Source organism: Scatophagus argus, chromosome 13 (genome assembly GCF_020382885.2).
Source record: "Scatophagus argus isolate fScaArg1 chromosome 13, fScaArg1.pri, whole genome shotgun sequence".
NCBI lineage: Eukaryota > Metazoa > Chordata > Actinopteri > Scatophagidae > Scatophagus > Scatophagus argus.
The window spans coordinates 12,583,086-12,608,268 of record NC_058505.1 but is presented as its reverse complement, the minus strand read 5'-3'; the positions used below and the strand labels follow the sequence as shown (position 1 = coordinate 12,608,268).

At 39.1% G+C, this 25,183-nt stretch overlaps 1 protein-coding gene across 4 annotated transcripts; it reads right to left on the bottom strand.

Moving 5' to 3' along the window:
- Positions 1-1,349: 1,349 nt before the first annotated feature.
- On the bottom strand, positions 1,350-16,895 carry LOC124069650 (zonadhesin-like). 4 transcript variants are annotated; one of them, XM_046408965.1, is made up of 30 exons: positions 16,599-16,892; positions 16,454-16,506; positions 16,233-16,304; positions 15,503-15,726; positions 15,325-15,406; positions 14,554-14,951; positions 13,277-13,841; positions 12,975-13,171; positions 12,491-12,880; positions 11,718-12,010; positions 10,829-11,094; positions 10,362-10,427; positions 9,892-10,029; positions 9,522-9,778; positions 9,310-9,394; positions 9,063-9,134; positions 8,710-8,844; positions 8,335-8,591; positions 8,146-8,230; positions 7,648-7,893; positions 7,390-7,527; positions 6,690-6,946; positions 6,422-6,506; positions 5,772-6,334; positions 5,210-5,723; positions 4,872-5,080; positions 3,938-4,094; positions 3,509-3,846; positions 2,439-2,568; positions 1,350-2,248 (listed from the first exon to the last, which is right to left on the bottom strand). In XM_046408965.1, the coding sequence occupies exons 1-30, from the start codon at positions 16,673-16,675 to the stop codon at positions 2,106-2,108; spliced, it is 6,492 nt and encodes a 2,163-aa protein (XP_046264921.1). In that variant the 5' UTR covers positions 16,676-16,892; the 3' UTR covers positions 1,350-2,105. The 4 variants fall into 4 exon arrangements, with proteins under 4 accessions (XP_046264921.1, XP_046264922.1, XP_046264924.1 ...); XM_046408966.1 differs by lacking the exon at positions 10,362-10,427; XM_046408968.1 differs by lacking the exons at positions 7,390-7,527; positions 7,648-7,893; positions 8,146-8,230; positions 8,335-8,591 and having other exon boundaries at positions 16,599-16,895.
- Between the last annotated feature and the right edge of the window lie 8,288 nt (positions 16,896-25,183).

Genomic DNA, 25,183 nt, shown 5'->3' with positions numbered 1-25,183 from the left:
CTTTTTAGTTGCCTTAATAATGGCATCACTTACCATCATGAAGTCTTTACCAACTTTACATAAACTTTTTTGTTTGTTTGTTTTTTATGCTACCCGCTTTTATATTTAGATTAGAATTAAATTAGTAATTCTTGGTAATTCTTAGTGCCTGTTTGTGGGAGTTTTCACACTGAGGTCCGGACAATCATCCATCCATCCATTTTCTATACCGCTTATCCGTCAGGGTCGCGGGGGATCTGGAGCCTATCCCAGCTGACTACGGGCGAGAGGCGGGGTACACCCTGGACTGGTCTCCAGTCAATCGCAGGGCCAACACACAAAGACAAACAACCACACACTCTAACCACACACTCTCACACTCACACCTAGGGGTAATTTAGAGTAGCCAATTAACCTAATGTGCATGTTTTTGGTATTGTGGGAGGAAGCCGGAGTACCCGGAGAAAACCCACACAGGCACAGGGAGAACATGCAAACTCCACATAGAAGGGCTCAGACCGGGATTCGAACCTGGAACCCTCTTGCTATGAGGCGACAGTGCTAACCACTGCACCACCGTGCCGCCCATCCGGACAATCAGTTCTGATAAATGACCTCTCACTGTTACTTGATAAACAAGTAGATTTTGTTTACTTACTACTTTGATCACTTATGACCTGCAAGCTGACTCTGATTTTTCCTATACTAGAGCTGAGCACCCAAAGATGATGATGAAGATGATGATAACAGCCTGAGTCAGCAGGAGCTTACTGTGCAGTTGTGAGGATTAAATTAGATTCCATTATGTTTTTGTAAAAATCCAGTCATCTGAGTCATGCATTATTATTTAATCATTTGGCAAATGATTAGCTTTTTACAAGCAAGTAAAACACCAATAAAACAATGTTTGTTAGTTAAAAAGTCTTGTTGTAACCTCGTATCCCAAATTCTTTACTAGTTTAACACATTTGTAGAATGGAATGTTTATCCCATGACTTTGTTTAATTAAACCATTCCTATATAAAATATGGTAATTTTCCACTCACCATGATAGCATGGCAGCCCGAGCAGGAGAAAGAAGTACAACGCAAACCAATCCATCACTGTGTGTCGATGCTAAGTGTAACAAGGACTGTTTTATAAGAACATCACAACTATTTACAAACTCACAGAAAGAATGATCCTATTGTCTGCCAGGAAGAATTAATAAGCACCCTTTGTTTACAGAATAGTATCATGTTACAGGCGTCCCGTGATGATACTTTCTTCCGTTTTACAGGTAGATAATGGGTTCACACTGTAGATATTTCAAGTATGCTTTTGTGGCTAAGCTTGAGATTGAAATGATTAGACAACAGGTGACACAAATTCTAACTCTCTGTATATTTATTTGAACAGTACAACAAGTGCAAGCAGTGTTTTGAATAACTAGTTATTGCACATCAAATTTATTTCAGATAGTGATACCTAATCCATCTATAGTCAAACATACAGGCATACAGTGTATGCACAAAGGTTCACTTATGAATAAATAGCACACATGGTAATGACACAAAGAGTAAAGTCTGATAGACTGATGAAAGAATATGTTAAGAGATTTTAAAAAGGTGAGTTACTTAAAAAAATACTTTAAAGCTTGATACAAGATTCTTGAAACAGCAAATGCGTAATCCCATAAGGTAGGTGCAGTAGTAGGCAGTTAAAGTGTTTTTGTAGTTTGTGTATATCAACAAAAAAATGAAAATTGATTGTTTTAGTCATTTTTGAAGTGAAAATGTCAAACATTTGCTGCTTCTAGTTTCTTGAAGGATGATTTGATGCTTTTTTTGTCATTTTTTTGCATGATGAAAAATGACAGTTCTTTGGTTTTTGGACTGTTGGTTGGACAATTTTTTTTTTTTTTTTTACATTTTTTAAAAAATCTTTTGTGGACGAAATGATTACTCATGAAGATAAATGGCAGATTAACAACCTCTGCATGAATTGTCTCTTTTATTATTTTATAGGTGACACATATACTATATTAAGGTTTCTTGTAAACTCCCACAGTAATGAGTGTACCAGTGGTCAAAACCTCTTCATGATAATTTTAAGTGGCATGTTGAATCCCTGTATCCATGTGATATTTACACTCTCCAGCTCTCTCCAAACTCTTGAACACTCCTGGCCCTGGTACCATCTGGCTTCATCCAGTCATTCTGCTTTTGACTGTCAAAGTTCCCACAAAGACCCCCCACCTTCCTTCTGTATATACGTGGTAGGATAATCTCTGCAGGAGCAAAATTAATCGTGAAATGTCAATTAGTTCATTGCATAATCCTTTCCCAGAGTAAATAACACTGACATTAATATTAGATGGATTGAAGAGTTGTAATTTCAACAATTTGATATGAATCATATAAAATTATGGATTATTTCTCATTCTGTTAGACTTGTTTAATGAGGCGAAGATCAGTTACCTGCTGTGCTTTGTCCATCAAACTCCACTGAGAGACCAAAGTCGGTCTTTAGATAAATGCGAGAGAAGTGCTCATAGATGTTTAGACCAGCAGTTGGTGCTATAGGAGTGTTAGTTCTTTTCCCATCCACCTGGAGACAGAGAAGGGGATTTGTCAATGCAGTTGTTCATATTTGAAAATACTTGTCTTAGCTAGTATTCATTAGTTTATCTTTATGTATACTAAGTGCAGGGAGGCACAAAACATACATTTTTAGCTGTGCTACTAATGTCGTTCTAGTGATAACATTGCCAGTTTGTAGATTAGGTCAACGCTGTTCAGACTGACTTTGCAATTTCTCGTAATCACTTTTCAAGGTTAAACATTTAATTTATTTAAGACCAAATATATGAAAGACAACATTTAAATTTGCAAATCGTACTTTGTTACTTTGCCAACATGCTAAATTAATATTGGCAAAGATTATACTGCTAGCATGGCTGCTGGCATGACTTTTAATTTATTTTGACTGCATATAAAATTTTCAGATGCTGTTTAAAGTTGACACTCTGGTAATACTGAAAAAATAATTTTGATTCTCCTAAAAGTGTCTATGACCTTCTCCTCAAGCTTCAGTGCCAGTTTTCTTTGGCTATAGAATATTAATATTAAAACAATATTCTCTATGCAGGCCTTCTTCGATTTAGCTCAGGCTGTATTTTAGAGTATACTTGCATAATAATGTCTGACTCCTGAATAAATTAATATTGCAGCACTTTTGCATTCTCTCTCTCTCTCTTTCATTTTCTTTCTCTACACACCCAAATGTATAAGTGCCAACTAGGAAATAACATATGACAGAGCATAATTTTGCACACAGCACATGACACATTATCTGCCTCACTGCTGTTGTAACACCTCACAGAGAAAATGTGAAGCAGTGCTGCCTATTTTCCCCTGCGCTCTCACAAATGTTTGTGGGTGGGCAGAAATATATTATCCCATGAACAAAATATTGTGTCAGCTGAAAGGGCACCAATGGAAAACGAGATGGAGGCTGTATATTGTTAAAGAATTCCCTTGATACTTACGACTAGCCTCCGTTTTTTCTTTAACTCCACAGTGTGATTGTACACTCTGATCTTAAGCTCTTGTAATATCTGGTGTTCCTCATGCTCTTCACTGTCATCATCATCTTCGTCACTGCGACTGTGGTCTTCTTCACTGCTACTGTCACCATGCTGCTGACTATCTTCATCATCATCATGTACTATGCGTGTATTGATGCCCTCGATGTAGACCTCTTGAAGGTTATTTGGTAAGTTCTTGGTCTGGACCAGCACATAAGAGTGCTCGCCTTCGAAGTCGTACTTCATTTTGTCAAAAGTTCTGTACTCATTGTCCTTCTTGATAGTGCACTCATTGAAGTCTGTGGAGCAAGTGTAGAGCATTTCAAAAATTACTGAACAAGCTGTATGGTCTAGATACATCACAAAGTTAAATTCTGGCATTTACAGCACCTGTAGGCTGGCAGTAATAATCGCCCTCCTCATTTTGAAGGCAGACAGCATTTCCATCGCATTCTTCTTTGTTATCACAGTCGATCTTCCCCACACCTTGGTGTTTCTCACATTCACACTTCTGACTGCAGTGATTGGCGTACCACACTTCATCAAACTGACAAAAAAGAAAGAGTCATCATACTCAGTGTTCACATGCAACATTTTTGGCAATAATGTTCATAATTTCAGTGTAGTCAGGAAAAATATAAACCCAACATTTTCATTTTTGCTCCCATTTTTCACAAGTTTAACACATTTAACACATTTGTATGCATACAAAAGACTTAGTGAGCACTTCCTTCACTTCTCTCACTCAGGATAATCCATCAAAATAACAGGCATGGCTTAACAAAATGCTGATTAAACAACATGATTATTGAACAGGTATGCCTTGGGCTGGTCATAATTAAAGGTCACTCTGTTTTGAAAAAGACAATCATTGTGCACTAAAATATAGACTTCACATGTCAAGGTTTACAGATGTGCATTTTTTGGTTATAGATACCACAAAGAATAAAATAGGATCATGGATCAGAAAACCAGAAAATCAGTGTCTGCTGTGACTATCATTTGCCTCATGCAGTGCCACACACATCCTTTAGGAGCCAATCAGGTTGCTGATTGTGTCCTATGGAATATTGCTCCACAGCTCTTCACTGATTGATAGAGATGGATAGATTGATATTTTATTCATCCCCAAGGGTGTGAAGTTGCGTCATATTGGCAGGAACTATAACAGGCTGTTGTACATGTCTTTTGTGTTCATAAAAGAAAACAAAAATATTGTTTTTATATTTATGTTGGTATAATTCTATGTATTTGAAAATCAACACTGTATATGACTTGTGCCATTGTTGGAGCGAGTTAGGAGTTATTTTGAAATGCCACTCACTTGATGTTTAGTGCCATTCCTGTCCACACATCCACACTGTTGGATAGGCACACAAACCCTTCCTTTCTGCACAAAGCCAGCATCACATACACATCCCTGTATACAACTCTTATTGTCACTGCAGCCTGGTGGGCCATTCAGGTGTGCACAGGTGGGACTGCAGGCAGGGATACAAGTGGTGTAATGGCTGTTCTGTGGGCAAGAGGGTGCTAAAAAGCCAAAAAGGGAGGGATGGGGTGGATACTTAGTTATACGCTTAAAATGACAAATACAATGCAGTCAATGTACACATATATTTGTTGTTAAAATATGGAACTGCAAATAACTACACAACTTACTTGTTACAGATGTAGTTGATGGTTGTGGACTCTCAGTTGTAGATTGTGATGCAGCTGTAGATGAAGGCTGAGGGGTGTCTGTTGTTGGATGTGGTTTAATGGTTGTTGTAGGTTGTGGTCTAGCTGTTGTTGGCGATTGTGGAATAGTTGTAGTTGTAGACTGAGGTCTGCCAGTTGTTGAATGTGGTTTAATGGTTGTTGTAGGTTGGGGCCTGGATGTTGTTGTGGACTGTGGTTCAGCTGTTGTGGGTTGTGGTCTAGCTGTTGTTGGCGATTGTGGAATAGTTGTAGTTGTAGACTGAGGTCTGCCAGTTGTTGAATGTGGTTTAATGGTTGTTGTAGGTTGGGGCCTGGATGTTGTTGTGGACTGTGGTTCAGCTGTTGTGGGTTGTGGTTTAACTGTGGATGATGGTTGTGGCCTTGCTGTCAATGGTGGTTTTGCTGTAGTTGTGGTCGGAGGTTTAGGTCTACTTGTTGTTTGGGATGCCATCTGAGATGTTGTTGGAGGTTGTGGATTAACAGTTGTTTGTGGCTGTGGTTGAGCTGCAGTTGAAGGTTGTGGTCTAGCTGTGGTTGGTTGTTGTGGTGTAACAGTTGTTTGTGACTGGGTGTTAGTTGGTTTTTGTGAACTAGCTGTTGTTGGTGGCTGTGGCTTATTTGTGGCTGGAGGCTGAGGTTCATTAGTAAATGTAGGTGGTTGCTCTGGTCTTGCTGTTGTTTGGGGTCTTTCTGTAATTTCAGGTTCTGGTTGCTCTGAAGTTTCAACCCCTACATGCTCTGTTGTTGGTGGCTGGGGTCTAGCTGTAGTTTCTGGCTTACTTGTGGCTGTAGGTATTGGTTTTGATGTTATGGGTAGCTGTGAACTTGTTGGGAAATCAGGATTTGAAGTTTTTGGGGTTACAGTTGTTGGTGTTGTTCTAGTGTTTAGTGTATCACAGTTAGTGGTGGCTGTAGTTGTTGTGGGGGTTGTTGTAGCAGTTGTTGTTGTAAAGGTTGACGCTGGGTCTGTTTCTGATGAAGTGGATGTTTGTGGTTGTGTTGAGCTGATTTCTGGTGGGAGCCCTGTGCCTTCTGTTGTTGGTGGATTAAAGGTTGTAGGAGCAGGATTTGTTGGTTTACCAAGGTCTGTAATGATATTTCACAATCCAATAAATTGTATCAATTTCTAATCATGAAATCTAAATTGAAAAATGAGTATGAGGAGAAAATAACCTGCGCAGTGCCCATGATGAAGCGATACATCATCTATGGCCACATCAGACTGATCGTTGGAGCCTCTTCGCCCTTCAAAAATGATCTAAAATAAAGTGAACATGATGAGGTCAGTTTATTGTTTTAAGTTGCCCATAATTACTGTTTTGCTCTGCACATTTCTAATATTAGACAGGTTAAGAGGAGAAACATGTTATTTTGTACATTCTTTATCAGTAATATTCTACCATTACACCGTCACTGGCTCTCTGGTGGAAGGTGTCCTGACCTGAAAAGCTCCAGTTGTTGTGAAGTCCAGCTGAGCCAGGTGCCACATATTTCCTTGATCATTCCTCTTCTGCCAAACAGGGTCAACCTTTCTGTCTTGGAGCAAGTAGACATTGAGGCCCATTGTGTCGGCTGAACCGTACATGTGGTACCAGAACTGCAGACACTGAGGACCAGAGTCAGAACACTCTGAGCTTATGAGACGAGCCGTGTCTCCATGTGTCACACTGTTGGCTTCGATGTAAAGATAGTGGCCATCTGATTAAGGACATAAGAGTAAAAAGTGTTAGAGTAAGTGACAGCAACTTTTCCTTAGAAAATGCTTTGAGTTCTCATTTAATTTCATGTTGAAGAGATATCCATTTTTTCTGAAACTGCTTGCAGAAGTTGAGACTGCACATGCATTCTAAATGTTGAAAGTCAAAAAATGACTAAATTTATAAGCAGTATCTCTACTGGCACATACACAGGAGGCGGATGCAAAAATATCTTGATGAAATACATCTGGAACTCAGACAACCTTTTTCAGTCTACTACTCTGGTTTGACAAGGAAGAACTGCTTCAGGGGTTTTTCATTAGGTATATGCATGGCATTGTCTGATGATGATGTCTGATTGCAAACTGGAAAAGAGTGTGATTTTTATTATTTCCTGACAGTTTTATGCCAACATTATTTGCCGTGTGTCAGAAGGCTAATTACCTCCAGTGGTGTGATCTGAAGAAGGACCAGTCATCATAGTAGGAGTGGAGCCAGTATGCCTTGTCCAGTCAAAAACATCAGTAAGAAGTTGGTTCCACTGACATAGGTCTTGCTCAAAATCACAGTGCAGTTGGCACACTAGAGACACAAGTCAGACATATCTTTAGATCACTGATGCCATAATTCTGGAAATCACAAAAAATTATGGAAGTCCCAAAAAAGAGATATATAAGCAGTAGTATGGAGTCCTTGCTATACCTGGGTGTGGTGGTGGTTTGTTTGTTGGAGCTTCAGTAACATTGTCTTTGTTAATTAAGGGGGTTGTTGTTTGCACTGCAGAAGGTATGGTGACATTTGCTACAGGGGGCTGAGGTGTAACAGGGAGCTGGTCAGTAACATTGACCAGAGGAGTCTCTTGAGCTGCAGTGGTTGGCACATTGATGCTTGGAAGAGCTGTTGTGTCTCCGTCAGGTTTCGGAGGATTTGTCACAACATCACTCAGATCTGCAAGAAATGTTAATAATTTTAATTCAATTCAATTCAGTTTATTTATATAGCGCCAATTCACAACAAAAGTTATCTCATGACACTTTCCAATTTGAGCAGGTCTAGACCAAACTCTTTAATTAAATTGTAAATAGAGAGAGCCCAACATAATAATTGTGTACATTTAAAACATTATCAAGGTACACGCGTTAACATTAGCAATATGTTTTCAAGGTATATTGGTACTTATTCTGTACGAAAATTTCTTACCAGAGCATCGACCATGATAAAGCTTTACATCATCTATGGCCACATCAGACTCTTCGTTGGAGCCTCTACGCCCCTCAATGATGATCTGAGTTTGGAAAATATGTATGTGTTATTTTTTGTAATATGTCCTTTATTGGTAATATTCTAACATTACACCGTCACTGGCTCTCTGGTGGAAGGTGTCCTGACCTGAAAAGCTCTAGTTGTTGTGAAGTCCAGCTGAGCCAGGTGCCACATATTTCCTTGATCATTCCTCTTCTGCCAGACAGTGTCAACCTTTCTGTCTTGGAGCAAGTAGACATTGAGGCCCATTGTGTCGGCTGAACCGTACATGTGGTACCAGAACTGCAGACACTGAGGACCAGAGTCAGAACACTCTGAGCTTATGAGACGAGCCGTGTCTCCGTGTGTCACACTGTTGGCTTCGATGTAAAGATAGTGGCCATCTAAAAAAGAAGGGTGAAACTCGTTATCAAAATTGGTAGATAAACTTTCCATGGTGATACAGCTGTCACCCATACAGTTGCATCTGTCGCCATATTAAACAGAGATAGAGTGAATTACCACCAGTGTGGTCAGCAGAGGGACCGGTCATCAGGGTGGGAGTGGAACCACTTTGCCATGTCCAGTCAAAAGCATCTGTGACCATCTGATTCCAGCTACAAAGGTTGCTGTCGAAGCTGCAGTCAATATTGCAGACTATAAAGGAAACATTTGCAAAAAATTAACTTGAACCATTGCACACCATATTGCCCTTATGCAACTTCCTTTATTTTGGTGACCTGTAACTTCAGTTACCATTAAAATTGCACATTCAGTGTTTACTGGGCTAGACACAAAAGTTAATTTATAACCAAACTACATCTTTCTGATGTAGAAACAAATGGCCCATAAAACATAGCTTCCTGAACACTTACCTGGGTATGAGGGGAGGATTTCTACAGTTGTGGAAGGAAGCTCAGTTCCACTAACCAGACCAGGGAAGTTACCTAAAGGAAGTTAGATAATTGACTATGTATAAACCTTGATATATTTTCTATGGTCATAATTTTAGTTGTTAATGCATTTGCACCATTGGAAATGTAACATTTAAAATTGTGACGGGTTGTATCAGTAATCAAATGTACAATGTTTTTTCTCCTTTTTGTTGGATGTGAACATCACCTGAGCATGAGCCAATGTGGATGGATATATCATCTATGGCCACATCTGATTTAGCACCAGAGCCTCGAATTCCCTCTATGATAATCTGAAAGTGGAAGGAAGATATGTTTCGTCATACAGAATACGATCACTAGTCATTTCAAGAAACCTGTGCAACATTTGGCCAGCATCTTTTAGGCACACATATTCTCAGTGTATAGTTTTGGACTTACTTGGAATGGTCCAGACACGCTGATGTCAAGATATACTGGATGCCATTTTGGTCCCTGGTTATTCATCATGGACCAGAGTTTGGTGACTTTATTGTCTTTGAGCAGGTAGATGTTGAGCGCCATGGCTGTAGCTGAACCATACATATGGTACCAGAATTGCAAGCAGAGTGGGCCATTATAATGGCACACTGAGCTCAGCAGACGGGCTGAATCTCCATAGGTTGCACTATTTCCCTCAATATACATGTAGAAACCAGCTAGAGAACCATTGCAAATAGCACAATAAATGTTACATGAAAAAAAACAAAAAAACAAAAACAAATGCAGCAGCGAAACAGATATGATATCAAGTGTTGATGTTCAGTTTTACCTCCAGTGGTGTGGTCTTGGTTTGGGCCAGTTAGATTTGATGGGGTGGATCCTGAATTCCTTGTCCAATCAAAACTGTCCTGTATGAGCTGTTCCCACCCACACAAATTTTCTTCAAAGTTACAATTCATAGGACAGACTATGAAAGAAGCATAACAAACAAAGAAAATGGAAATGATGATGATGAAGTTACAATCTGAAAAATACAGTTTTTATGTGAAAATATATTATCCATAAAAATATAATTCCATTAACTTTGTGCCTAATCAAAATCAATAAAAATTAATCAATTCACATTCATATCTATCTATCTATCTATCTATCTATCTATCTATCTATCTATCTATAGATAGATAGATAGATAGATATATATGGGTGTGTGTATGTATATTTATACACAAACTGGATTATGCCACTGCCATCTTATCCAAATTAGCAACAAATAAACCCTTTCCCCCTGAATGCTCTTACAAGTTTGATCTGGTGTTGGTGAGGCAGGAGTTCGAGTTGTTGGAGGAATTGTGGTTGGGGGCTCAGCTGGAATGGGGACAAAAATAAAACAAAAGGCAAACAAACAAACAAAAATAAACAAAAAGAAATGAGTTTACCACCTTAGCCTTTTTGACACCCTGCAAAATATTTTGCATAGGGCTCCCCCCTCCATATCTAGAACTATCTATATTGCTTAGATGAATGAGAAGACAATCAAAATTCAATCAGGCAGGGCTCTAGGCATTTGCCTCATGCAAGGAGCCAATCCCTCGCCATAATGGGGAAAAAAAAGAGGAGAAGAGAGTTTTGAAGATATTGGTAAAGAGAATCAATAAATAACAAATACAGGACATCTACTAGAATAACTTCATTTTTTCTTCAGTGCTTATAAAACACCAGATTCACCACATTCATATCCTTTCAGAGAGTAACCACAGCTGACTCACCACAGGCTGTATCTGTCTGCCAGTGGGGAAGCTCTACTCCTGCAACCTGGCATGCTGCTGCATAGGACTTCAGAGATTCACACAGGGTGTGTTGGTCACCATTTGTGGCACAGTAGTCATACACACAACTGTTGATGTATATGCTCGGGTGAATGAGTTCATGGCAAGACTTGAAGGCATCCCTTAGGAGGGTGTAGCACTCATTGTAGGCATCATTCTCCTCTTCATAATCACAGAGTCTGGGATTATTTGGATGAGCAACACACCTTGACAATAAAATAATTAAATAAAAAGCTAGATTTATTCCACCACAAAATAAAACAAAATATAGTTTGTTAATGGTTGAGAAATGTTTGTGAGGTTGTGAGCTTGGTGTATGTATTTTGCAAAAGTAACCTACTTTGTGTACATGTATTCATCTAGTAATTAGCTGGTAATCAATAAGGTAACCTGTTTTTTTTTTTTTTTTTAATTTGGCTATTAATACATGAACCAGGCAAGCCAGGCTGTAAAATTATTGCCTCCTTATAAAGCACAAACAACTACCTCTACACAGAAAATATTTCATGTATTTATGTACTTAAGCACCAGTAGTAGTTTGACCTAAAATCTATTGTATGTGTGCTAACATATAATGACAACGCTAACATGGTGGTCTATGTTTTCCATGTTCATCATCTTAGTTTAGTGGGTTAGCATGCTCGTCTTGTCTCATCATCTAAATACATGCTGCTAGTATGGTTGTGTGTGAGTGTGGTATGTGTGTTTTTTTTCTTTTGGAGATAGTAAAATGTTATAACACTTATTTAATTTGTACTAAAATGTGTGGAGATTTTAGTACAAATTAAATAAGTATAATATAATAATAAGTATGTTAAGAGTGACTTACTCATCATCGTCTGGCACCCTCCAGCTATCACCAAACTCAAAGGGCTCAGTAACATTTTGGCCTCCAGATGTTATGAAGTCATCGTCCTGTTGATCAGAGTAGGTGCCACATAGTCCACACAGTTCATACTTGTAGCGCTCATCCACCTGCAGGAAGAGTCTGTTCTGCCCATCTATCATCATTCTGAGACCAAAGGTTGTCTCCAAGACAATGAAGTTATTCTTCATGTCAACCCGTACTGAGCCATATGCACCTTCTGTGGAATAGGGAAGTTGGACCTGGACATTATTCACCTAAAGAGAGGACAATCCATCAGTTGTAATACATTTATTCTTGTGAAAAGTGAATTTGTCTTAAATGCCTGACAAAACAACTGGTAAGTTATTTGAAACTTTTTTTCTAGGATAGAAAGTGCAACTAATTAACTGCCACCTGGCTGTTCAGGGCAAAGTCAAGTGGGATGGCTATTACTTTGTGTGTTCTTATTGGCAACATCCTCCGGTGACCTGACACAGAGTAATAACTGCCCCTTGTAAACATGGGTGTGTTGATACTATAGTCAGTAGCCACTGTCATGAATGGATTACAGCCATAATACAGAATGACGACATTACAAATCTAGTAAACTTATAGGTCAAGACACAACTGATGGACTGGAAGCTGTCATTCACATTTTCACTGCCTTTGTTATAGTCATGTGCTGTAAAAGAGTTCCATTCGGGATTCCACTTTTTTTTGATCTGTAGAGAATTAGAAGGAGTCTTTGTGCTTACATCGACTTGTCCACTATCCTTCAGGGTAAGGTGTAGATCCTCAACCTGAAGAGTCACAGCTTCCAGCTTGGACCGTGTAACGTTCTGAAGAGGAGGATGCATGTTGTGTCCAACGACAGTGAACTGGACTGAGCTTTCTTCTCCGCACGTGGTAGCCAGTGTGTAACTGCAGCCCCCTTGAAAATCATAAGCCATCCCATCAAATGTAATATAGTGTGGATCGCCGTACACACTGCAGGTGGCGGGACTGAGAAGGTAGCAGCCTTTGATCCCATCCTTGACCTTACAGATCTCATTGTCTGCACACTGCATTTTAGTGCACTGTGTGACATTTTCACCGACGCACTGGCACTTCCACGCACACTCTCCTTGCAGCCATGTTTCTCCTCTCTGCAGACAAAAGGAAGTTGTGTGAATGAATTCTAGCAATGCAGAAGTGAATAGGTCAGTATGAAATTGTTTCTTGTTCCTCTGCCCCACTTACATCATAGTGGTTTCCGTGATACCAGCACCCACAGTCTTCTGCTGGGACACACTTTCCCCCACTGAGTTTGAAGCCAGAGTCACACTCACATCTTTCTACACAGCTTCCGCAGGGACCAGCTATATCCAGGCTGGAGCACACTTCAGGACAGCCATCAGCACATGAGTTATAATGGCTGTTCTCACCACACTGATGGGCTGAGAAGGGAGGAAAGAAGAGAGAGCATACTGTATTAGTACAGTCATTATTTGCTGCTATAAGTAGGTAGTGAAACAAAATAAGGAATTAATAAAACAACATACAGCAGACTGTAGAGTTCCTCCATATGGGTATTGCTACTCCAGCCTCTCGGCAGATATCTGCATAGTCCTGTAATGTCTCACATAGCACCGCAAGGTCACCATGAGTAGAGCACATGCCGACCACACAGCTCCTGAAGTAGCTTTCGGCTCCCAGAGCTGCCAGACATTCAGCAAAGGGCCCAGTACTTGAGAGAATACCTCCACAGTACAGCTCACTTGCGTATTCAGCCTCTTCCAGAGGGTCACACTGATGAGGTACAGGAATGGTGTCACAGGAGGAGGTAGTTTGCCCAGTCTGCAGGCTCTCGGCCAGAGCTGTAGCATCTTGGGCATCTATACCATCACGTTTTCTGAAGTCATCTCCTCTGAGATAGTTAAAGTTTCCGCACAAGCCACAGACATGATCAGAGTAAATGGATGGCAAGGTGACATGGACAGCACCAGCGGTGTCGTATGAGACGGAAAGACCCGAGGTGGTTTCCAGTATAACGGCAGCAGGGTTGCTCTTGATGCTGACAGTGCTGTTGCTGAGCTTAAGTGGAAGCTTCCTCCAGATCCCATTAACCTGAAGAACATGATAAGTTTTCGACTTACTGGCTATCATCAGCAATGAATAGCAGCATTCTGAAAATTGATGCTGTGTTTGAGAATTGATAAGGACAGTTGGTTTTCTACGAATTCCAGGACATTATGGCACTGAATTCTGCACTTAAATTTTATCAGTAGAATGGAAATTGCTCAGTTCAGTATATTACACAGCTGTATTCTAACACTCATTGCCACAAGGTGCCACAAATGTAAGTTGCACAGATAGTACTTAAGTTATTTTTAAGTTTAGGGAGCAATGACAAATAGGAAATACTGTATATTTTTAATGGAATAAAAAAACATCTTCCAACATGCAAAAAGGTTGTGGATGGCTTGGTCTGCAAATTACTCTCCCCATTAATTATGAAAAATTTCAAATGCTCATATTGTCCAACTTAGCTGAGGAAACTGAAAATAATCTGTTAGGAGTGCCAAAAATGACTTTATGGCTGCATCGGTGTAGTGACATAAATGCTATGTTAATGTTGATCATGACTTATTTGGATACAACAGCCATTCGGAGCTGGTGTCTCTTTGTAAATGGAACAGGGTGGTGTGACTTGGACTTGGACTTGGTCTTATAACTTTTATGAAGAATTGTCCCTATATTGGCAGATGCTATAGACATTAGCAATGGGTCATAGTATGTGTGCCTGCATAAATTTATATCTCACTGTAAAGTAACTCACCACAACACGGCGTGTCTGCTTTTTCAACAGGGACACTCTCAAGTTCCCCATTTCCACAATGACTTGCTGCACAGTTGGTAGAGATGAGTTCCCTCTCTCGACACTGACCACTTCCACACTGAATAGGGGCAGGGTCTCATTGGGTGAGCAGGTCTTAGCCAGTGTGTAGGTGCAGGATGACATGAAGCGGAACAGCGCTCCATCAAAAGTGCTGCAGTCTCTATTACTGTGTATAGTGCACGTCCCAGAGGCGGAAATCCCACCGGAGCTTTCAGTTTGACGACCACAGATTTGGCCCTCAGGGCACTGAGAGGGAGAGCAGGAGAGCTGGCCAACAGAACAGAGGCAGCGAGTGGACTCATCTGTCCATAACTCTGTGTTAGATTCACACTGTTGTCCTGTGGGTATGTGAATGAGTAAATTATGACTTTATAATCACAACACCGTCTGGCAAGGAATAAGTGATTAGGAACATGAATGAATTATAATGGTCCGTGCATGGATTGCTCTTAATTATCTTAGTTATGTGACCTGTTGCTCATAGTGATACTAAGATTAATAATTTGTTAATTGCCAATGATCAAAAGTATGAAAAACATTCTTACCACCTTTCAAAAAATGACTGACAGTAATCTGAGAAGTGTCATGACAGTAATAGCTTATGTGTGTTGCACCTACATATTCTACCTATGAATAGTGCATGAATTTTTATTTCATATTGATTAATGGGACCAAAGTTGGCTGTTCTTTAAATAACAAAAGAATATTTACCACATGAGCCTTTTCTTACTCCTATCCGGTTAAAAACGACCTGTCCCTCCATGGACACTGCTGATGATGCTTTCAATACAACCTGATATAAAAACAGATAATAATTTACACATGTAATATATTATTTTAATTCCTGACTATGGTACAGTCACAAATATGTGGTTGTCTGCCATTTTACCTGAGTCCCTGGTTCAGTGATGGTCAAGGGGACAAACACTTGTCTCCACGAATCCCCGGGTAGGCCAGGTGAGGTCCAGATTTCCACCAGACCAACACTGCTTTTTAGCAGAACTTGGAGTTCTGACACTTTAGCTGCAGCTGGGGTCAGGTACCAAAACTCTAGACAGGCCTCGCCCTCCATCCCCAGTGGACCACTCTTTAACATATTCACTGCAACATCCTCTGTGGGTAAAAATGCCAATAAGACAACTTAATAAACCAGATGCTTTCATCCGTATAATAGAAAGTGACCAGATGTATTTTTAAACAAATATTTCCAGTGTAACACTTTGTTTCTAACGGATAAATTCAATGACCTATTTTTTCTGTTGGTTTTTTTTTGACAAATGGTCAAATATATTTGTAACTCTGCTTAGTTAAAATGAGGCTTTATGTTGCATCATAATTTTAATCCCATCAAAAATAGCAAACCATTTCCTTTGTTACTGTAATAAAACAAGAAGTACATCTGTTGTGATGTGATTATCATTAAATACAAAATAGCTGTTTGGAGTGTTTGATGGCAAATGTTAACCTTGAGTGCAGGCCCTCAACTTTGATTGCCCTTGGGAGAACAGTAGTCTATAAAATATTATTAGCTTGCTTCAGATCAATTAATGATATGCAGTGAGGCAATGACATGGTCACAGTATGCTGCAATATTGCACAATCCCTGTTATCTTCTGTACCTGCTGCAGAAACAGATGATCCATTCCTTGTCCAGTCACAAATCAGATTGTTGTCACATTGTGTAACGTATTCTATAACAGATAAGAAAGGGGTCAGATATAGTAATGTGTACAGAATGTGTATCTCTCTGTTTATTTATGTCTGTGTATTTAAGTCCTTATTTGAGGGACAAATTGTATTCAGGCTGTTCTAGCAATTGAATTTTAATTTAACTACATACCTGAGTTTGTCCTCCAGTCTGGTAAAGTAACTAATGAAAAGTCATTTTCAGCCCTGAAATGAAAAAATAACAACAACATGAGGACAAGTTAACAATCGCCAAAAATTAATTAAATATATGAAAATTGAAACATCTTCAGACTCACTTGCACTGAGTTCCTGTCTGGGTTAGAAAGAGAATAGTCACTGCAACCAACAAATCTGTGTGGATTCCTCCAAGCATTGCTGATCCCTTAACGGCAGCCTGTCAGCTTCTCTCCCGTTGCTAATACTCTCTTTGATGAGTTGAAGAATGAATAGTGAGCAGTAACTGCTGCCGAGCTTCTCTGTGCAAACGTATTATTTCCCTGTAACTGCCAGCACGGAGATGTGGGTCCTCCTGTGTCATTCTCAGAACAGAGCTGCAGGTTCTAAGCATTTATAGCCCCTCCACCTGACCAGGTAACCTCAGCAGAGGGTGGAGAAAGAGGACTTGAGGCAAGGAACAAATAAAAAGGGGTTGGACTGAGTCTGGGGTGTAAAAATATTCTACAGGTGACGACAGTAGCTAACACAGTTACAGTAAACAATGAAGGGCCAGGTCAGGGTTGGGCATTTTTAGGTCATAAAAAAGACCAGAGACCAAGATATGTGAATGTACAGATCCTATTTACTATATTTTTTGCACAGCAATTAAATATCTTCCACTGACTTCTCACTATAGTGTAAAAAGATTTTGAGTTTTCATGGGATGTCGTGAGCTCAGGTTTGGTGGTTTTGACGTGCATGACATTGTCACAGAGACACACAAGTTTAGAATCTGTTGGCAATTTTAATGACAAAATTGCAACAGGATTCTAACTACACATAAGAACACATAAAGTGATGTGTGTATGGTTTTATGTGTTCCACTTGTCCTTATTAGCCTCAGTTATTTATTGTTTGTCTTTTTTAAACATTTTCTTTTATACTGTTTTGTAGTTTCAATTTTTTTTGTATTCAATTTTGGCATTAATTAAGCTTTGCATTCAGTTTCGTTGTACATGTACAATGACAATAAATACTATTCTGATCTCCTCTTCTGTTCTTGCATTGTATGCTTAAAGAATATAGTGGTGTTGATTTCTGTGTACTGAAAGAAACTCACCAAACTTCAAAAGCACACTTGCAATATAAGAATAGATGAATGACTTTATTGCTGCCCCTGCAATATAAGATTACTGTATAATAATCGCTATAATATTTGTGATACCTTTGGAGAAATGTTACTATTGGGACCTTACAGAAACAGAAATCACTTTCTTATAATATAATTTAGCTCCTAACGTATATCTCAGAACTTAGAAACTATGCTATAATAGTTAACTAAGAAACTGTTAATAGAAATGTATTTGAAAGTGTATTCTGTGCTGATTATCTTGAATTCTACATGCAGTAAAAGACTGTGTTTCTGTGCAAATCCTGTAACTTACTGACACTTTGCACTGATAAGACAAAACGATGAGCGATTGAGAGTTTCAGCTCATGCAATCCATATTTTCGAAAAGCACTAAATCAAGCATGTGCACATCGTGCCCTGATAATGTTACAGTATATTAAGTTTATGTCAGCTAGATAGCAGCACACACTGTAAGAACAGATGGAAAAAGAGTGATAAGAAAGAGGCGCTGTCTGACCCACCTGTTGTGACATTCCTGTAACCCTGTCGGTATGCGTCAATAGAAAGAGTGGCCCAAGACAAATATTGGTGCTCTTTAAACCTGTCCAACCTAATAGAAGGTCTTTGTGAGCAAACATTGACAAAGTAGTTTAACACATAAGTTTTTGTCCTTTTTGGCAATAGAAAAATAACACAATATTAAAATACAGTATCTTAACTTTGGAGATAATCTTCAGTTATCTGAAAAGACACCAACCTGATTTCTTAACAGATAATCAGCGTTTTATCTCAGGGTGTTTAAGGTGTGTGAAAAATGCCACCGGAAGTGAGTAACTCATAAACTCATCCACTCAGATCTGTACAGATATACTTTTAGATGATGTACCTTGAAATAAAGCATGTAAAGCTCTGCAATGTCTCATCTGAAATCTAATTTTTACTCAAAGCAGCACACAAATATTTTTGCTTTATTTCAGTTAACATTTTATCGCACTCACTTATGAGCTTTTGCTAAGCACATACTTTGTATGTATACTTTGTATGTATACTTTGTATGTATACTTTGTATCTTTGTGTTGATAAGGCCTGTCCCAGGGTCAAGTGCATTCATTCTTTATCTAGAGATACAAACCCACCTTTCAGTAAACCAGCCTGATGGATCTTACGGGTAATGTCAGTCGGTGTACAAAAATAAAATCCGAAGTAATCAATCAGATAATGCTGATATCTATCCATAATACATATCGATCAGTCCATAATTCCATACTTGAACTCATAACTTTTTACCTAACAAATAGAGGACCCATTAATAATCAACCTCATGCACAGGAAGCGGGAGGAAGAGCAACAGGGGGCCAGGACAAAGCAGTACACTGTGGTTTTTTACAAGGACTACATGTGCCCTGTTCCATGACTAACAGTTAATAAGTTTGTGTTTGTTTTTAACGCTCACTTCTGCTATTTCCACTATGTCATCGCTAAAAACACCTGGGTAAGCAACGGATGTTATTTTGGGAAAACGGAACAAATGAGGTGTACTTTTATTTTATTTTATTTTTTTCACAGATCTCAAGGACAGATGGTGACCTGCTCTCCTGTTACCATCATTTCCGACAAAAAAAAACAAAAAAACCCCCCCAAAAACAAACTGATCTAAACATCCATGAACAACCTGTAATTTTCCAGTTTCACTTACAAGATGAAGTTTTATTTTTGAGACAACTATACAGTGATCATGGAAGTGGCTGAGAGTTAAGGTGCTGGAGTGCTTCAACAGAGGCAGCTGTCGGATGGCCAAACAGATTTGGAAATCCCCAAATCTCACAATTTTCCCATGTTGGATTGGAAGGCTTGCACTTGAGAATTTCCAAAATTGTCAATAAACCAATAATCCGATGTTCACGTCCTCTTCACACAGCAATCAGCCATGTATGCATATATATATATATATATATATATATATATATATATATATATATATATATATATATATATATATATATATATATATATATATATATATATATATATATATATATATATATATATATATATATATATATATATATATATATATATGTGTGTGTGTGTGTGTGTGTGTGTGTGTGTGTGTGTGTGTCCATGTATATAAGTCTGTTTGCCCTTTGCAAAACTTTTGTCCTTATAACTTGGAAAACTGTCCTCCACCTACACATCCTAGTTCAAGCACCTTTTTGTCAGAGTTCAGTTTATACCAGGCTTGCACCCAAAGGTCACTCATACTGAAAAAAGAAAATCAATTCACAGAGCAGTCTTTCATTGACGAATAGGTCAGTCAATGGCATATGAAAATCTTCTTTGCCTTCGTTCCAGTTTGGTCGTGTCTTTGCAGTGTGCAGTCCCTGGAGATGTCCTCATCTGTAGTGGCAGGTCAAGGTCATGGTTGATAGATAACACTGAGTAAAACAGGGCAGACACTGAGCTCTCCCTCATGTCAGAGCTTTAGCACTTACACTTTTATTGAGCTCTCATTCATATACTCACTCCCTTCCCTTCTATGTGGACATCTGGGATCATGCTGCTTCTTCTATCTGCTGTCTGAGGCAATATCCAATGATTCAGTGTAGGGTCAAGGTCATCAGACATGGAGACCGGCATGAAAGCAGGCCAGACCGCTGGCTCTCATTCATGTCTCAGGTTTTAATCGAAACCTTTGAGCTTCACTGTTGATGCCCTATTTCTGCATTCGGTGGAATATAAATAGCACTTTATGTAGCTTTGAAGTGTGTGTGGACATTTTGGCATTTCTAAACTCAGCATGTGGTTTCTTTTCTGCTAGCTTTAACGTTTATAGAACATGATGTATGGCCTTCAAAATACTATAGAGGATTGAGTGGTTGTGAACCTTGTTGATAATTATAGTAGTAAATTAAATCGGTACATGAACGTTGAGGACGTACGTAGCTGCTTAAGTGGGTCTATAACATTGAATTTTAAATCCTCTGACTATTTATGGGCATATTTTTACAGGAGTTGCCATTTATAGTCTGTCTGCTGGAAAAATGACCTATTTTCAATGAGGTTTTAGAATGAAGAGTTACCACTGAAGGGTGAAAGAAAGCAGAGCAAGGCCTGTCTGTTGAATGTAAAGTAGGTGAGGTGTAGGTTAAAGCAATCTCTTCATTCTTTCAAAAGAGAACAAGTATTTCAAAACAAATTAGGACTCAGTGTGCGGCATCTATTTAATATTCATTGAATCATCTGACTTGCCAAAGCGTTTCTTAATTTCACAGCAACAAGTCAAACTTGTTAACATTTCACCCTCAAGCCTCAAAAGTGAACAAATGTTTATAAAGCAATAAAGCAATAAATAACCTCTGTCGCATTACAATTATTATTTCAATAAATACGCCCAGTTTAATATTTGTTGGTTTTTGTTTATGTTTTTGGTTGTTTCTCTCTTTCTATTTCACCTCCTTTCCTTTTTTTCTTCAGACAAGGTCATGAGCTGTCCTCCTCCCTGTTCCTTCCTTCCGTCACGCTCCAATGAAAAGCTTCCATGCAATCTTGCAGGTGTTTCTTGGCCTGTGGCACTACGTTTCACAAACAGAGCCCGACTTCTCCTTCCGTCGCATGGCTGCTAAACAGGTTGTTTAATGAATACAGGTGCTGTGGTTCTGCTCTGCCTATCAGAGAGACATGATCAATATTGTAGCCAAGCTGCGTTTAATTGGCTTTTGTCAACACACTACATTCCCTAACCTCCAAATCCGCTCAAACCAGAGTATTTTTTCTGTCCTTGATTCTTCATCAGGCTTTCTGATACATGTGGCTTGTTTCCATGCTGAGCTCTCAGTTAGGCGTGAAAAATGTGACTCCATTGTGACATTACTAAAGTTCAGAAAGCACTGCAATCACAAAAATAATCAAAACAAGGTCAAACCAGTTATTGTCAGTTTGTGTAAGGTTATGGTAAAAGAAAACTCAAGCTCGGTACCATACATTACCATACAGGGATGCCCATTATAAAAGGCCTCTTTTATATACTGTCAAATCAGGAGGCTTTCATTTTAACGCGCCAATACTGTTGTTTTGTTATTTGCCTTTCAGAAGCTTGTGTACTTTATTTGAGCTCTTTTGCCTTGGCAGTTTTTTATTGCTATGTTCATCCTCTACATGTCACATTCATGAGGACACATAGTACAAGTTAGCAGATCATTTACGTCATTCAGTACTTCCACCAGAAGGTGGCACTCTGACTCCTTTGAAAAACTACTTGAGTGTCAGAGCCATCATAAAAGTTTCTGAAGGTCTACCAGCCAGATCATATTCTTAAAACTACTTATTTTCTAAATGAAAGGTACAGTGTTCGATTGAATTAAATATTTGTTTTAATTTTAAGGAACAGAAAGGTATATAATTAATAATAAAACAGTAATGTCACCACATTTGGACATGGGTTCGGTGAAACAGTTTGAATGGAGCTTTTGTGCTCATGAACCTGACCCAGAAACTGATGAAAAGAAAATGAATTTAATTACAATAACAACTGATCTCGCTATCTAGTCTGTTAAAGCAAGATAATTCCCATTTGTGAGGTCTGATAAGGAATTGGTTTTTTTCTGGGTTCAGTGATTCTCTCGCTGATAAACCCTGTGCCCAACTACAATACTCCAGCAGACAGTGGCCCAGTGTCCTATCTCCCCTCAATTAACTTCAAACTGCTCTCCATTACACGCTACAATGAGACACGCAATTTCATTACCTCACACAGGCCCATCAGCGCTACTAATTGTTTTTCTTTTCATTTTCAGCATCCCTCTGTTTCCCAGGGAGTGTGGGTGTGAAGATATCCCATGTTCGGAAAGATAAAATACAGAAGGGCGGGGGGGGGGAGGCAAAGACAGATTCTAGTTGTCCTGTGTACTTACTGTTTGTTCGTCCAGTAGTGAGCAGAGATGGCGATTTAGTACGTATAACCTTCAAAGGCCAGCAACCTGAAGCACTCACAGACACTTAATTCACAATCAGCAAAAGGTCAACACAGACACAGACACATATACAGGGAGTTGCTGTAGTTTACTGAGCTAACTGGTCAATGTCAGTGTGGCTCCACTTTCTGTCCTCCAAATGTAACAAATCAGCCACGCTTTGCTAGAATTTAGAAGTACTTCTACTGAACTCCAAGCAATGTTAGGTATACTTGTGTGAGAAAACAACAGATTCCCTGTGATATGCACTACCACGATGGACTCTTCAGACACATAAACACAGATGAGTTATCCGTCTCAACAGTCTGAACAGAATGTGAAAAAGCTGTAGTTTAGTCACTTGCAGATTGCAAATTTCTGTTTCTTTTTACCACGATCAAAATAGACTATATTTACCCACCACCTATTTTAGACTAGTGAGAAACCTGGGAAAGCAATCGTGGCAAATGTGCGTGCTGAAGCAATAACTGCTCTTATGTATTCATCAGTAACTGAAATTTACAGTATTATTAATGTATGCAAATCTTCAAGTTTCAGCAAGAGTAAGGTCTATTAAATACATATTTTATTGATTTGCTTGTTAAAAATTAAAACCTGCATATTAACCTTTTAAGTTTAGCATCTGGCTGGTCAGACAAAGAGTTTGTGTGAGCATTTTCTAGTCTAAGTCCATATCCAATTTTAGTTATGTTTTGCTCCCCAGACACCCTTCAGAGAAACGTTTGGCTCTTGTTGCTGCTGAATGCTCCACTATGTTCACTTGTTCGTTGCTCATTTTGTATGCATTGTTTGGAGTTGGGCAGGTAGTGTGCACTGGATTTTAAGAGCTTTTTTGATGGAAACAGCTGTTTGCAGCTGGAAGGGACATGATGAGAGCGGTGAGACTGAACCAAAACAGTAAAAACTAAGGACTATAAAAGCAAAACAATGAGTTAAATACACTGTGTTTAATTTCTGATGCTATAGGCCTTTCAGTCAAAGCAATGAAAATGAAAAATATAGTTTGATGATGTAGTGGAGTATTGTACGATCATGGGAGTTTTCATCTTCATTGTTAAACATCCATCATTGCTGATGAAAATCTATCATGTGACTCATGCAGTAATGTTCACATGAGGTCACGTTTTTTTGACATTATATTTAGTTAAGTTTGTCAACCTAAGTCCTCACGGTCCCTCTTTCTCTCAAAACTTATAGCAACAGGTGACTGAAAAATAAGGAATTCTCCTGGGAAATAATGAAAGTACACAACTCAAACCAAATATATAACAAAGATCTAGTCGTTTTTAGATATTTTAATCCTGAAATGTTACCCATTATATCTTTAAAAGATGCTGAAATGCACCATTAAACTTCTCTGTGGGATTGTCATCATGAGCAGTCTCTTTCATTTACACAAAAGCATTTAATCCATTGTCAATATAAAAATGTTGATTATGGTTTTAAACACTTAATTTGCATCAGAATGTTAACATTTTATTTGCGGCAAAGTTCTGTGAAGACCTTTCAAGTGGCGGCGCGCTAATGATGTAAGTACGACACCAGCAGCTCTGAGTCGAGGGAGAGAAAACACAGGGAGGCAAAGGAACCAGGAGGACTTAACTGCCACTTAACCACTCAGAGGAAAGAAGTCTCCTAATTAATAATGCGCAAAGAGCATATGAGTAGCATGTGGTGATGTCATTCACAGTGGGCTTTCTGCTTTGGCGAGACTCACAGAATGACTCATTCTGCCTTAAATAACCTCAAATCAGAGTTTTCTGAAAAAAAAGTATGAATATGCATGCAAGTTTTTAGCGTATGATCACAAAACTCACCGTCCTGCAAATGTTGAGTTCAGTTTCTTAGCAGCTTTGAATGTGTGATCATCTGTATCATCTGTGTGTTGCATATAAATACATGTGGGATGTGAAATGTGTGGATGAGATGAGCAACTCCCAGAAAACTTTTGACAGACAGGATACCATACGTTAAACTCCATATGTTTCAATGCCCCTCTAAAGCTTTTGTTTCATAACCTCAGCTCTCTAGCTCTCTTTCAACACCACTCTCCCTGTTCCATCCCACATATGGGCTGAATTGAATCGAATGCATCCAATTGAATGTGCCCCAGTGACTGAGATGTGAGGCAGGGTCTCCAGTCTCAAACTGAAATCGTTTCGGTCGTGCTATCCAGGATTTGATTCGCTCGCCCAACCAGCCGAGACCAGTTTGTGATGAGATGCTGGTCTCCAACAGAGCTATAGAAATCACATCCATGCTGTTTCACCTTAGCTGAGGCAGCTTCTACACTGAGCGAAAGAGGAATAAAAAAAAAAAAGAATGACAGAGAGCAAAAGGGAGAGAGAGAGAGAGAGAGAGAGGGAAAGATAAGAGGAGAGAAATCTTGGGAGCTTTAAGCAAAAAGGTTGCCTGCCTAAAATCCTGTGCAGTCGAGCATATAAGAACAATCAAAGCTTTCAAACCTGCACACACACACACACACACACAGGCAAACACACATTCTTTGTTTGGCTTCTTAGTTGCGTCTTAGTTCCTTCCAAGGTCTTAGGTTTTTTTCACTACTTAAAACATGTGGCTGTGGTCTGTGATGGTCAGCCAATAGGACTTAAAGGAACCTCAC